This window comes from Ophidiomyces ophidiicola (genome assembly GCF_022830035.1).
Source record: "Ophidiomyces ophidiicola strain CBS 122913 chromosome Unknown scaffold_14, whole genome shotgun sequence".
NCBI lineage: Eukaryota > Fungi > Ascomycota > Eurotiomycetes > Onygenales > Onygenaceae > Ophidiomyces > Ophidiomyces ophidiicola.
The window spans coordinates 224,045-236,960 of record NW_026054654.1 but is presented as its reverse complement, the minus strand read 5'-3'; the positions used below and the strand labels follow the sequence as shown (position 1 = coordinate 236,960).

General features: G+C 48.5%; 5 protein-coding genes and 1 non-coding gene across 6 annotated transcripts; 4 read left to right on the top strand and 2 right to left on the bottom strand.

The window, feature by feature from the left end:
• Positions 1-543: 543 nt before the first annotated feature.
• LOZ57_003873 (uncharacterized protein) lies at positions 544-1,228 on the top strand (the record flags this gene model as incomplete). Its single annotated transcript, XM_049252920.1, has 3 exons — positions 544-551; positions 655-663; positions 799-1,228. The coding sequence occupies 3 exons, from the start codon at positions 544-546 to the stop codon at positions 1,226-1,228; spliced, it is 447 nt and encodes a 148-aa protein (XP_049108089.1).
• A 40-nt stretch (positions 1,229-1,268) lies between these two features.
• Positions 1,269-2,938, bottom strand: LOZ57_003872 (uncharacterized protein; the record flags this gene model as incomplete). The annotated part of the gene is made up of 2 exons (XM_049252919.1): positions 1,269-2,420; positions 2,474-2,938. The coding sequence occupies 2 exons, from the start codon at positions 2,936-2,938 to the stop codon at positions 1,269-1,271; spliced, it is 1,617 nt and encodes a 538-aa protein (XP_049108088.1).
• Positions 2,939-3,450: 512 nt separating this feature from the next.
• Positions 3,451-4,877, top strand: LOZ57_003871 (uncharacterized protein; the record flags this gene model as incomplete). The annotated part of the gene is made up of 3 exons (XM_049252918.1): positions 3,451-3,739; positions 3,799-4,026; positions 4,084-4,877. The coding sequence occupies 3 exons, from the start codon at positions 3,451-3,453 to the stop codon at positions 4,875-4,877; spliced, it is 1,311 nt and encodes a 436-aa protein (XP_049108087.1).
• Positions 4,878-5,453: 576 nt separating this feature from the next.
• On the top strand, positions 5,454-7,246 carry MT2 (Sphingolipid C9-methyltransferase 2; the record flags this gene model as incomplete). The annotated part of the gene is made up of 4 exons (XM_049252917.1): positions 5,454-5,561; positions 5,673-6,159; positions 6,224-6,975; positions 7,031-7,246. 4 exons carry the CDS (start codon positions 5,454-5,456, stop codon positions 7,244-7,246), a joined length of 1,563 nt encoding a protein of 520 aa, XP_049108086.1.
• Positions 7,247-8,033: 787 nt separating this feature from the next.
• On the top strand, positions 8,034-9,840 carry LOZ57_003869 (uncharacterized protein; the record flags this gene model as incomplete). Its single annotated transcript, XM_049252916.1, has 3 exons — positions 8,034-8,133; positions 8,204-8,839; positions 8,888-9,840. The coding sequence occupies 3 exons, from the start codon at positions 8,034-8,036 to the stop codon at positions 9,838-9,840; spliced, it is 1,689 nt and encodes a 562-aa protein (XP_049108085.1).
• A 219-nt stretch (positions 9,841-10,059) lies between these two features.
• LOZ57_003868 lies at positions 10,060-10,131 on the bottom strand. The gene has a single exon. It is a non-coding gene; the product is annotated as a tRNA-Arg (tRNA).
• Between the last annotated feature and the right edge of the window lie 2,785 nt (positions 10,132-12,916).

Here is a 12,916-nt window from a genome sequence, read left to right as displayed (position 1 = left end):
TGTTTCCTGTCGAGGCTGTGTATTTTGCTGGCTGTGAATCGGCACACCTAGTTAATGCACGGTTGCCTCGTTCGCCGCATCGCCGACTTCCTTCCGCAGCCGCCGCGAACCACTTTGTCGCCTCGTTTTGCCTTTTGCACATCCCTGGTCTCACGGTGTTTGCTGATTGGGTCTGCACGGTGCATCAACCCCACAGAAAAAGACAGCGCCCCTGTCCCGTGTCGCATCGCCCTCACGGCGGCTACGAGGGCGGCATTATGAGTCGTCCACCTCAGTGCGGCGTCATCTAGCCTTGCTTGGCTTTTAAAACGAAGCAATCCGTAGGGAGTAGGGGCTGCTAAAGATATTTTACCGGACACTAGCTAACAATATGACAGGGCTATGTCACAGAGTAGCATGCAGTCGGCGCAGCCAACGCTGCTGTGCCGCTCGACGTGTTCGCATCATTTGAACGTAGCAGGAGCCGCCTGTATGTAGAGCGGAGCCAGGCTTTACCCTTGTCGTGATGCTGCTGATAGGTTGTCGATTATCGCATGAGAAGCAATGAGCTGGTTGGCGAGGTGGTTAGAAGCAGCGCATAGAGACGAGGTGGAGGGTATATAATGCTCCCTCTCCACGGCCTATCCTCCCTTTTACAAAGCAAATACAATACAGGAACCTCCGGTCAGTTGAACAAAACCATTTGTGAACAGTTAGGAGCTTTTCGATATCAAGCCAAGCACGAGCGTTTTGGCTCCAGGGTACAAAGTAAGGGGTCATAAGACTGCATCTATATACGTTGCTTATTTCAAAAAACAGATCTCCTGACAGCAAAGTCGGAACGAATTATCGGCGCTCCTTTACAAAAATGTCTGACATGTCTGATGACTATGCCAGCGACGAAAAGGTCGAAATAGGCACGGCAAGCGTCGGAGTCTCGACCAAGGCAAAGAACCTCCAGCTTATTACCTCCACCGCAGAATCGGTTAAATTTGCCCGCGAAAAAAACAAGCTCAAGAACCTCCAGATTCTTCAATCTGCTGGAGAGCCAGCTGACCTCACCCGCGAAGAAAAAGAGTTCAGGGAAAAGAACCTTCAGATTGTTACCTCTACCGGAGAAGCGGTTAGATTCGCCCGCCAGAAAAATAAGGCCAAGAAAGGAAATGCTGCGATCGAGGCCGTTGCGGCAGGGAAATCCAAGGAAGGCTCTGGCAATGACGATAAGGGAAAGGGAAAGGGGAAGGCGTGAAACGACAGTATTGGGATCGAAGGATTGTTTGATGCAAGTGTTACGTTGAGTCTTCGAAAGCTTGTTGCAGCTGGATGTCATAATTCTTCTTATCCTCAACTTTCTCTAACGCAATATCGACAAAGTCTGTAGCCCAATACCATGGAACAATATTTTGGAAGGCGTCGTGATCATTATTCTTGTCTAAGAACTTTGGCTGAATTCGTTCGTAAAACACTGAAAAAAGAGCCGTTGGATTGTGAAGAGCTAGAGAATACCAGAATGCACCGGTTTCCCAGCAGCTACTTAGGGCCGTAGATAATAGGAGTGCCGATGAAGGTGCTTTCTCTTGAATTTCTGAAGTCCATTCCTGGGAAGGGATGGCGTGCCATTTTTTCTCCTCATCCGCAAGAATATCCACTAGTTCCTTTCGTATTGCTGTAAAATGTTCAGGTTCATGGGCTAATTCATCCAACGCCTGGTTGGACAGCCAAGTCGGAAGTCGGACCAAATCAATCGGCTGAGAAAACATCCATTCAAGGTCAAGTAAGCAGGTGATATTCCAATTCTTATCAACAAAGATATTGCTTTGATTAAAATCACCAAAGCACAGAACAAATGGCCCATAACGAGTTTTTTGATCCAAAAAGGAGGGAAGAATAGCGCGCATTGTTGTCAGAGCTGCTGTTTGGTAGCTATAGTCGCTCAGATCATTTATGGCGTTTGGCTGATGAAGGATGCGATTGTCGTGGAAGTTGAGCATATCCAGAGTGTAGGATTCTACTGTGGAATATGTTCGATCACGAGGTATATCCGTAGGAATGCTCTCATTCTCCGCTTCCAGCATTTGATATGTTAGTGGGCGATTTGTTAGCGAAATGTACCCTTTGTTATCCATCGTGAATGACCCGATTTTTGGTAGCTTTATTCGCGTAATGCTAAGCAAAATCCGAGAAATTCCTCGGAAGAGATTGGCGCGCAGTTCGGCATCATTTTGCTTGTCCTTCCAGGTAGCTGAGAGCATCTCGCCAGTCGTGTCTTCGATGTATTCAAGCAGCATGTAAGAGAGTCTTCCCTCATCAGTCTGAAGGGCGAGGCGCGGCTGGTGACGCACATATTTAGATGGTAGCGGGAGCCTAAATAACGACCTTAAGAAGTTCTTTATTTTAAAGAATCCGCGCATTAAAAATGGGAGAGTATCAAGTTCCGTGAACTGCATCATTTTCGTCAGTGATCGTTCGCTGAGATAATAAAACACCAAAATACCGTTTCACCCGTTGTCAAACCAAAGCCATAGAGTCGAGGAAGTGGCACATCTGTACAATGCTGTTGAAAGAACGAATAGGTTGCTGCTTCGCAGCGAACTTTTTCATCCGCACTTCCAGGACGAAAAGTTTCCGCAACGCGATATGGGAGAGGAAGCCGAAACATAAGACGATTTCCATACTGTCGCTTCCATCTCCAGTTTTTAGAATCAACCGTCACTGGAATACAGACATTGAAGCTGCCATAAAGCCAGTCGTCCTCATCAGATATCTGGCATGCATTAGGGGAATGTAATCCAATGTGGTGAGTAATTGTACTCTTTATCCAACCCGTATTTCGTTTAAGTTGGCCAAAAAACTCATCCCGCTTCTCAACGTATGATAGCCGCTGGAGGATGTTGGTTTCTTTTTCCTTTGCAACAGAATACGTAATCTCCTCGCGGAGAAGTTGACGAGTTTTTGGCATTATGAACGCAGTAGCTCTCTGTGCTTCGCGTTCTGTTCTGGGTCCTTCTCAGCTAGCAGTCGACGAGCAACTGTCGAAAAGACATATAAGATACGCAGTGTACGCCCCTGAAAAGAACAAGCTTCCATTGTTTGCGTTGTTTGCTCCAGTTGGCATTGAAATACCGTTTGCGAATCATCTTTTACTTTAACGGTTGTCTAAGCTACTACTCCGTACGGAGTATGCTAAATACGATATGTATCCGAAGATCGCCTCGATTCCAGCTTGTAAGAGGAGTCTGGATATTTAGAAAGAGAAACCACGCAGACATACGGCACACTGAAAGCTGGAAAGTGAATTTAGAATTTTCTGTCCCGAAATGCTAAAACGTGCCTGAAAGCTTGGCGGTGAGGCCGTTGTCCCTCGCAACGAACATCAAAACAGAGACGCAAAGTTGGCCAACAGCGACTGGAGTAATAGAACCACGCGCCGAACACACCGACGAACACTGCAAGGGGCCGTATTCTATCACGATGCTTGCCGCCAAAGACCAGGAAAACCTGGTGCACTCTCACCAGACCGTCGCCGCCGCGAAACCCCTCAACCACGACGTGCGATCGCTCCAGCCGAAAACGCCGGGCAACAAAGTGCCAAAGACGCCCTTTAGGATTCCGCTGAATGACGAAAACAACCCGTTGACTTTTGGTGGATTGGGAAAGCAAACAGCCGGACCACGCTTATTTCAGGCCCAAAAAGAAAATGTCGTTCGACAAGCCGGAAAGGATGGACTCGGGGAGAAGCGGCCGTTGGCTACACCAATGGGTAGGGGGTTTGACTATATCTATTGGGTGCTGAAGAGGGTCTCTAAAGAATTTCTACAGGCAACCAGAATCGTGCGCCATTAGGAATGAAAACAACGAACGCGAAAGCTTTTCAGACGCCAGCGCCGTTGGGGACCGCGAAACCAGTGAAATCGAGTAAACGAGGCTCGACTGCCCGTAAATTAAAGCAATCTGCTCCAAAGCAAGGGCTCATTTTCAAGGCGCCCAAAACTGCTGATGAGGAAGACAAGGTCCCTGATATTGAATACATGCCGCCAAAGCCCACACGTAAGTCAAACCTGGTATTGCGGCCATTGTAAGGGTTCTGATGTTCCGGATCACTAGCCCTTCCAGATCATCCTGACGATATTATATACGACACGAGCTTTCCACAGTTCAAAGGACAAAACTTTGCTCGGGGGTGGGAACGACTGTATAATGACGAGTACGATGTTGGGGAAGACGGGCTTACTAAAAAAGAGAGGGAATGGAGAAAAGACCAAGCCGTATTTGACAAAAAAATTGATGACCTCATCTTGCAACAAGTTCAGGACATGAAGTCTCTAGATATTCAAGAGTTTCCTGACGAGCCGTGCATTGAGGAGCTCGAGGCAAAACGGCTACAAGCAATGGGAAAAACCGGTCGTCAGCCGTCTATAATTCAGTCTCGCACCGCAGCGAAAGCGCTTTCAAAGTTGCCGCGCCCATCTGTTCAGCCAAAACCGCGAGTGGTTCCCACCGCGAGGTCTAGAGTTATTCCTAGTTTAACGAGCAAAAGAAAGGCCGTTGTGCCTATAAACCCATCACCGATGCGACATACGGCCGCAGTAATTAACTCGAGAACCACCCTAGGCTATGCAAAGGGACGCGGCGTATCGTCTGCTCTTCGCAATCAGTCGTCTAAAGAGAACGTGAAAAAGCCCCCTTCCAGCACCACCAGCAGCAGCAGCAGCATCATCTCTCCTGAGAGATTTATGCAGCTCTATGGCCCTCCGGCAGTTGGCACTGAAATGTGGTCGAGATGCAAGACAGCGGGTCTCTTCGATCCTGTTGACGTGGACAAGGCGATTTACGATGAAATCCCCCCAGTCACATACGAGGAAGATGAGGAGACAGCTAATTTCCAGCTCACTGTATGAAGTCTTTAATATCTGGAGTACATGTTTCATAGGCGTTATTTGGTATTTGTACACGTGCGTTGTGCTTAGATTCTGGTGACCTGGGCTTGGGATCGGTAAAATGCACGCAGGGGAATACGAACGCGCGCCGGAGTTCCAGGATGTGGATGGCCTGGCGTTTACGGAGTGTGGCCGTGCCTGTCTGCAGAAAAAGGCATTCGTTGTGGGCTCGGCCGCCGCGTAGCTTCAGGGGTGAATAATGGACAGGACAACGGCGTTGGTGATTGCTTGCGTTGCAACTTATTTAGGGAAGAATTATGATAGCTAGCCTCTTTTTATCACTTGGAGCAGCTCTCCGCCATCAGTTTCCTGTGCCGTCGACCTTGTCTCGCTGGTCCCAATGGATTTGTGTTGTGTTCGAATCAACCGAATTGAGTTTGGGCGAAAAGACAAACCGGCGTTGGCATGTGGCTCTGTAGCTTCAGGGTCAGCCTGCCAAACACTCCCCTGTGCTTTTTGCTCTGCTGCACAACCAACTCCTGTTGAGCTCCATCTGTCCCTTCGCCCTTCTCCGCGAGCTGCAATTCCCTCGTGATCATGGCGAGAGCCCATTCTGAGTCTTCAGATGACTTTGAGTTCATCGAGACCCCTGCTGCCCCTTGCGAGTCTCCGTCGCCAGGAAACTGTGGCGTGAGGACAACGTCGGTGAGTGCGAACCGTAACGCAAGCATTTTTTCTCAATTGGATTGTTCGAGCTTTCCATTGCCACTTATTTAAACCAAAAGATACTTGTAACTAATTTTTATCCGTGGACAGTACCCTTCAATCAAGAATGGCCCCCTTCCTGCTGATGCTGCTGGGAGCGACAGCTTCTCCAACATCCTCCTAATTGGCCTTCTCGTTCTCATTCCATGGTACCTCGCTCGCCAGATAGGCGGTGGATTTTACACTAGTATCTTCTTAGCGGTCTTTACCTCTATTCCCATTCTCATGGTCTACTGGTCCGTCGCCTCGTCGATTTCCCCGCGCAAGAACGAAAAGGCGAAGTATCCCGGCAGACCAGTCGAGCACTACCTCCAGTTCCACAGTGAACATGACCGAGCTAAGTACCATGGCAAGAGCAAAATCCCCATGGAAACTTTCCACGAGATGTACTTTGACGGAAAGGTGGATTTCAAGGGCGACTGCTTGGAAGCTTTGGAGTATAGACACGACTGGGCTTCTTTCAGGTTTACATTGAGCTTGTACAAGTTTTTCTTGACGGGAATGATGCCGGAGGTTATTATGCACACTCGCAGTCAAGGTAAGGGTTTTTGTTTTACCTTCAAGTATTTGCGACGTCGCTAATTTTGCTGCCTGGTAAACAGACGAGGAGCAAGTTCGCGGTCATTATGACCGCGGAGACGACTTCTACGGCTGGTTCCTTGGCCCGCGCATGATCTATACCTCTGGTATTATTAGCGATATCAACAAGGAAGAAACGCTAGAACAATTGCAGGATAACAAGCTGGCTATTGTATGCGAGAAGATTGGTCTCAAGCCAGGCGACACTATGCTCGACCTTGGATGCGGTTGGGGAACTCTCGCTAAGTATGCCAGTGTTCACTATGGAGCTCATGCTACTGGTATTACTCTTGGGCGCAATCAGACTGCTTGGGGAAACAATGGCCTTCGCAAAGCTGGAATTGATGAATCCCAAAGCCGTATCGTTTGCTGTGACTACCGCGACGCTCCCACTGTCCCCGGCGGCTACAAGAAGATTACTTGTCTTGAGATGGCCGAGCACGTCGGCGTCCGTCATTTTGGTACTTTCTTGTCGCAGGTTCATGACATGCTTGATGACGACGGTGTTTTCTTCTTGCAGATTGCTGGTCTCCGAAAGGCCTGGCAATATGAGGATTTGATCTGGGGCTTATTCATGAACAAATATATCTTCCCTGGTGCCGATGCGAGTACTCCCTTGGGCTTTGTTGTCGATAAACTCGAAGGAGCTGGTTTCGAAATCAAGGGCATCGATACTGTCGGCATTCATTACTCCGCAACCCTTTGGAGATGGTACCGCAACTGGATGGGCAACAAAGATAAGGTTGAGGCCAAATACGGCAAGAAATGGTTCAGAGTACGTATCCAGAGCACCGTGTTTGAGCCTATATATCTAACTAAGTGTTGCTCAGATCTGGGAATACTTCCTTGCTTACTCTACCATCATTTCTCGTCAGGGTAGCGCAACTTGCTACCAGATCACTATGGTCAAGAACATTAACTCCACTCACCGTGTTGAAGGCATCAATAGCCAGTTTGGCCTCTCTGGAGCCCGCACTACGTCCGTGGAGACAGTTGGCAAGGGAGAAGTGCCCAGTGCCAACGTCCCGGTTGTCAGCAAGGAGTAAAGAACTGTCAACTAGCCTCAGCTCCAGATGTGCTCCATCCGGCTGCCACCTCGGAGCCCGAATGCACAGCGGTGCGACAGTATGGGAATAGCGATGAAGTTGAGAAGCGACAGTCGTGTGCTATGTACGGTTAGAGAAAAACAAGGAAATTTTATCATTTGACGATCACGTTGATATAAGGCTTGATGGATTTGCTCCGAATGTTCGTTCTGTTTGTGACGGATGTTATGTACCAGTTTTCCAGCCCTCAGTTTCGAGCTTGTTGTTTGTATAGCTGTTTAGTCCAAAGTTCTGCTCTTTAAGAATGGAGGAGTATAGAATAGTAAAGCGGGTGCCGAACCTTCAAGCCTATGCTCACATCATAGAAGCCTTCCCCACGAACCTTGGCTGCCGGGTAGTCGAAGGAAGCCGCCTGTCATCCAACATCCATTATTAATGGCGACTGCTATGGCCGAAGCTGCTTGATCCGCCCGGCCGGCCAGCGCGGAAAAACAGCCGCCGAGTCCCGAAATCCCGGCTCGCAGCCAATCGCCGGCGACGCCAAGACGGCGACAAGCAGCCAACAGCGGGCGCGGGGATGCCGAGGCTAATCCCCGGGTTCGGGGCTGGGTCTGGGGATCGCGGCTGCGGGCGGACTCCGGGAGCTTCATATACAATTCCTTGGTGCTCCGTCTGCAAGCTTTGTCGTCGCTCCGGAGCACTGTTATCACCTGCTGTGAGCAAGGGCTGCGTTGGGATTTCCCTTGCATTTGTCGTCTCCACTCTTTCCCCAGACCCGCTGCCCACCATGCCAATCAAATCTTCCTTCCCGCCGCTCGAGATTCCCGACGTCGACATCTGGACGCTTCTTTTTAACCGCAAGGACAAAAAATACCCGGGAGACAAGGGTATGTCGTGGTCGACTTTGTTGATTCGAAAACTTGGACTTGTGCAGCTAACCGTTGGGTTTTATGTCAGTGCTTTATCAAGATGCCGATACCGGTCGTTCGTACACCTATGACCAAGTCCGGTCCCTGACGCTCGATTTCGGCAAAGGTCTAAAGGCAACCTGGGACTGGAAAAAGGGCGACGTATTAGCAATTTTCTCGCCGAACACGATCGACATTCCTCCTGTGATATGGGGTACTCACTGGGCTGGCGGTGTTGTGAGCCCCGTCAATCCGGCGTATACCGCCGACGAATTGGCATTCCAGCTCAGGGGTACCAAAGCAAGGGTCATCGCGACGCAGATCTCCTGCTTACCGACTGCGATCGAAGCCGCAAGGAAGGTGGGCATCCCGGAAGATCGGATCATTCTGATTGGCGACGAAAGACACCCAACTGCCAAATACAAGCATTTCACATCCATCCAAAATATATCACGCGCCATTAGATATGCCAAAACAAAAATTAACCCGGGAAAAGACCTGGCGTTCTTGGTGTATTCTTCAGGTACAACTGGCGTGCCAAAGGGGGTGATGCTCTCGCATAAGAATATTGTGACAAATATCCATCAGATGAGTGCTGGAGAGGAGAATAATTTAACCTGGAATGGCGGTGCTGATGGCAAGGGGGACAGACTACTTGCATTCCTGCCATTTTATCATATCTATGGTATGTTGCTAGCAAAACGCTCTTCTAAGTTGTCTCTGACCTTTGTAGGCCTAACGTGTTTGGTTCACAACGCTGTCTTTTCTGGTCTGCATGTTGTTGTCATGGCTAAGTTTGACATTGAACGATGGTGCTCTCATGTCCAGAATTATCGAATCACATTCTCTTACATTGTTCCTCCTGTTGTTCTCTTGCTAACGAAACACCCAATTGTGGACAAATATGACCTTTCTACCTTACGTATGATGAACAGCGGCGCAGCACCACTGACTCACGAACTTGTCGAGTCAACGTACGCCCGCATCAAGTGTGGTATCAAGCAGGGCTACGGACTCAGCGAAACCAGCCCGACCACACACGCCTTATCATGGAACGATTGGCGCCGCCGCATTGGTTCTGTTGGCAAACTTCTCCCAAATCTAGAGGCCAAATACATGACATCCCCCGAAGATGATTCTGCACCACAAGAAGTACCCATCGGTCAAGTTGGGGAGCTTTATGTTCGTGGCCCGAACGTTTTCATGGGATATTTGGATAATCCAGCGGCGACTGCTGCTTGTATATCCCCCGATGGCTGGTTCAGAACCGGTGATGTCGGATACGAAGATGAAGAAGGGTTTCTCTTCATCACGGATCGTGTCAAAGAGTTGATCAAATATAAGGGATTCCAGGTTGCTCCTGCAGAACTGGAAGGCTTGCTTACCGACTACGAAGCAGTTCAAGACGCCGCAGTCATCGGTATTGAGAGTGAAGAACATGGCTCTGAGGTTCCCCGAGCCTACATTGTGCCCAACCCCAAGATCATCCCCCCAGGAAGACGAACACCAGAGGAGGCAGCGAAGATTGCCCAATGGCTACAGGGCAAGGTTGCTCCACATAAGAGACTGCGTGGTGGCGTCCGGTTTGTGGACGAGATCCCGAAGAGTGTTAGTGGGAAGATTTTGAGACGCGTACTGAAAGATCAGGCCAAGAAGGAAGCCGCGACTATCAAAGCGAAGCTGTAATAGAGGTGTTAATGAGTTTTCTTCCCTGTTAATATTGTGCGCCATGATTCGGCGGAAAGTCATCTCGCTGTCTGCACATACTCCATATAAATTACAGTATATAACCGATATATAAAAATTTCAATATACCTCTTTTCCTAATACTATTCCGTCGCGCAATTACCGATGCATCCCAATGTCCTCAACTGGGATCCTAAATAGGAAACAACATCAAAAATATGAACTTGGCAGGGATCGAACCTGCAATCTTCTGATTCGTAGTCAGACGCCTTGCCATTGGGCCACAAGTCCCGTGATTGAAAAGCTCGTGATGTGACTTACTCATCACTTGCCAAATATGGCCAAGCAAACAGCTCAAACGTTCTCAACTCAGCACTTTCCCGGATCATAAAACTTCTTTCAATTTTTTGAAACTTTTAATGATGTATCTGAAGTACAAACTCCATAGCTCGTCATTTCCTCAACCTCTCAATACCCGAGACCTTGATAGAAACCGTCGAGAAAAGCATATAGTGATAAACTAGGGAAAATTTTCTTGTCTCGCTGCATTTGGCCATCCGTCTGGTTCTGGAAGTCGCTTTGGTCACCCGCGCCTTTCAGCCCCATTTCAAACCGGTGAAACGGTGGAAATAGATAGTGCATTCCCTATATATAGTGGTATAATTGTTTTTCATCCTTCCGCAATGAGGCCTCTGGTGCTATTATGATGGTAATTACTTCTATGCTATAAGGTCTAGATAGGACGGTCGATGGCCCTTAATAGCGGCTGGATAAGCTTATGTTGTCTGCTATGCAACTCTGACCGCTCTATTTACTGAGCTCCCAATATTATGGCAATAGAAGATGAATGCTAGATGAGGCAATCATCAAAGCACTTTTTTATATCTGAGCTAGGAAAGATGATCATACAGCTGGTATTTAAACCACGGTATATTCCGTGAAAAACTACTGATTAACTACTATTAAGAATAATGGAAGAGATGTACCTCAATTAATCATGTAATTCATAGCAAGATGTGTAGACCAGTATTATTATATGTCCTAAGATATCTAAAGTCCATGACCAGACGTTCGTCCAATGTCGGAAATTCAGAGTCGATTGCGCGGAGTGGTATATTCGTAATCGTTTTCATGTCCGTCAATAGTAGTGTGCTCGAAAGCCCTAAAGAAGGGAAAAAATGGGGTCGTTCTTGCTGTCCACGTCGCTTCTCAGCATCGAATTTTCCTAAAGCGGCCTTGACTTGGCCACTATTTAAACAGGGCAGTTCTTGTGAAGAGGGACCTCAGAGCAGAGGGCAGGTGGTGGCTGAGTCCAGTCATTGCAAAGCACATTGCACTCGGTATTTTCCTTGGTAAATACCAAGAATTCGTAGTTCTGGAATGGCAGGCGGAACTGTCTGGCATCGTTGCCAGCAAAGGCCTTGTATCCGGCTCTGCAGGCACAGTGGAAGTATTTGCCAGTGTTAATGCAAGAAGTAGTTGGGTGGCAGTTGTTTTGGCCGGAAATTGGGTTGCAGGTTGGGCACACTGGCGGAGAAAGGGCAAGAGCAGTGGTGGCCAGGAGAAGGATGGCACCGATGGCTTTGAAGGAATGCATTTTTGCTAGAAGGCTATGACTGACGACAGTTTCAATTAATGTAGAAGACTCGTTGAAACAATTCCGGTTGATGAGAGGAAAAAAGAAGAACGGAATCAATGGGAACTTGGGCTTTATATAGGTATCCTCCCTCGGGCCGGCAGATTTTAGAAGCAAGCAGGCCTTCTTCTAAGCTACCAAACCCTGCGGGTGCTCGTCTATCTGGCTGACCAGGGTTGATTGGATCCAGCGTTGAGTATCAATCCCCGGATTGGAACGCCCCAGATGTGAAGGATCCACAATTCGAGCATAAAAATTCCGGGGTGGCTAGAGGAGAAAATACGGTGTAGATGGACGTGGACTGTGCCCGGAAGCGAGATATTTTATTCCTGAGGGAGAAAACCGGAAGTTATTCTGGGACGTAAGACATTTAATATGGGCAGAGCAACCTCGTAGCCTCGCATTATCACCAAGGTAGGTATGTACCAAACCGGAACATACAAGAGTGGTAAAAAACGGCTTCTTTGCCACTGCGCTGTTGGCAGGACCCCGGAATCTGCACCGAGAGGCAGTGTGGCGAGGGGATACTGGTCAATTCTAAAGCTTGGAGCCAAGCTTGATAAGAATCTCATCATAAAGGCTGCAATCAAATATAGAATACAAGATGTGCCATGGGCGTGAGGTCGTCTCTAGGTAATGAGCCACGCGCGAATGATAGATGACATCACGTACCAGACGTCACATAAAAATGTCAGGGTAGCAATACTCGCAGATGAGAGGAGGCCATTGGTTGCCATCAAAAACGGAAGATTGAGAACCAGTCTTGCGATATATGGAAGACGGAGACCCGACCAGCTGCATGCAGAAGCGACTACCCTGCCGATCTAGTAGGAGAGTTTCGACACCCAGCTTGCTCATTAGCTGGGTTTCTCCTCCAAGAGCTAATGGTCTGATCCCCACGGTAAGCTCGGAAACCAACCATATTCACCGCTACGGAGTACATCTCAAGGGTGCTTTTCCTCGATGGTCTTTCACGTCTCCAGGATAGTTAGTTCAGTCGGGAACGCATAAACAAGAATCTAGTATAATGTCAGGGAGGGTTGCACAACCGAGGCGTTAGAACGAGACATCTCGCCAGCTCGTTTGGTTGTCTGCAAGTATCTCGTGTTCCAATAAGGCTGAATGGGCAGTTTTCCAGGTGAAGAGCGGGGCTTCCAGACAATGTTGGCCGAGGAAGCGGGCAGACTAGAACAAAGTCAGTTAGGAGGTGAGACAAACCGCTGACTGCCTGCATGCATCGCGCTGGGCTTCGGAATCTGGATCAATCACAATGCCAGCGAGAACAGACGCGGAGAAGAAATACGATGGATGTCTCAGCATAAAGGAAGGTGGAAGTCAAAAGAAGCTCAAGGAGGCCCAGCCGTTTACGGACTAGTTAGTTTTCTGTACTCCGTAGGTGTGGAGCTAATTATAGACATATGCTGCTACTCTGCCCAATCA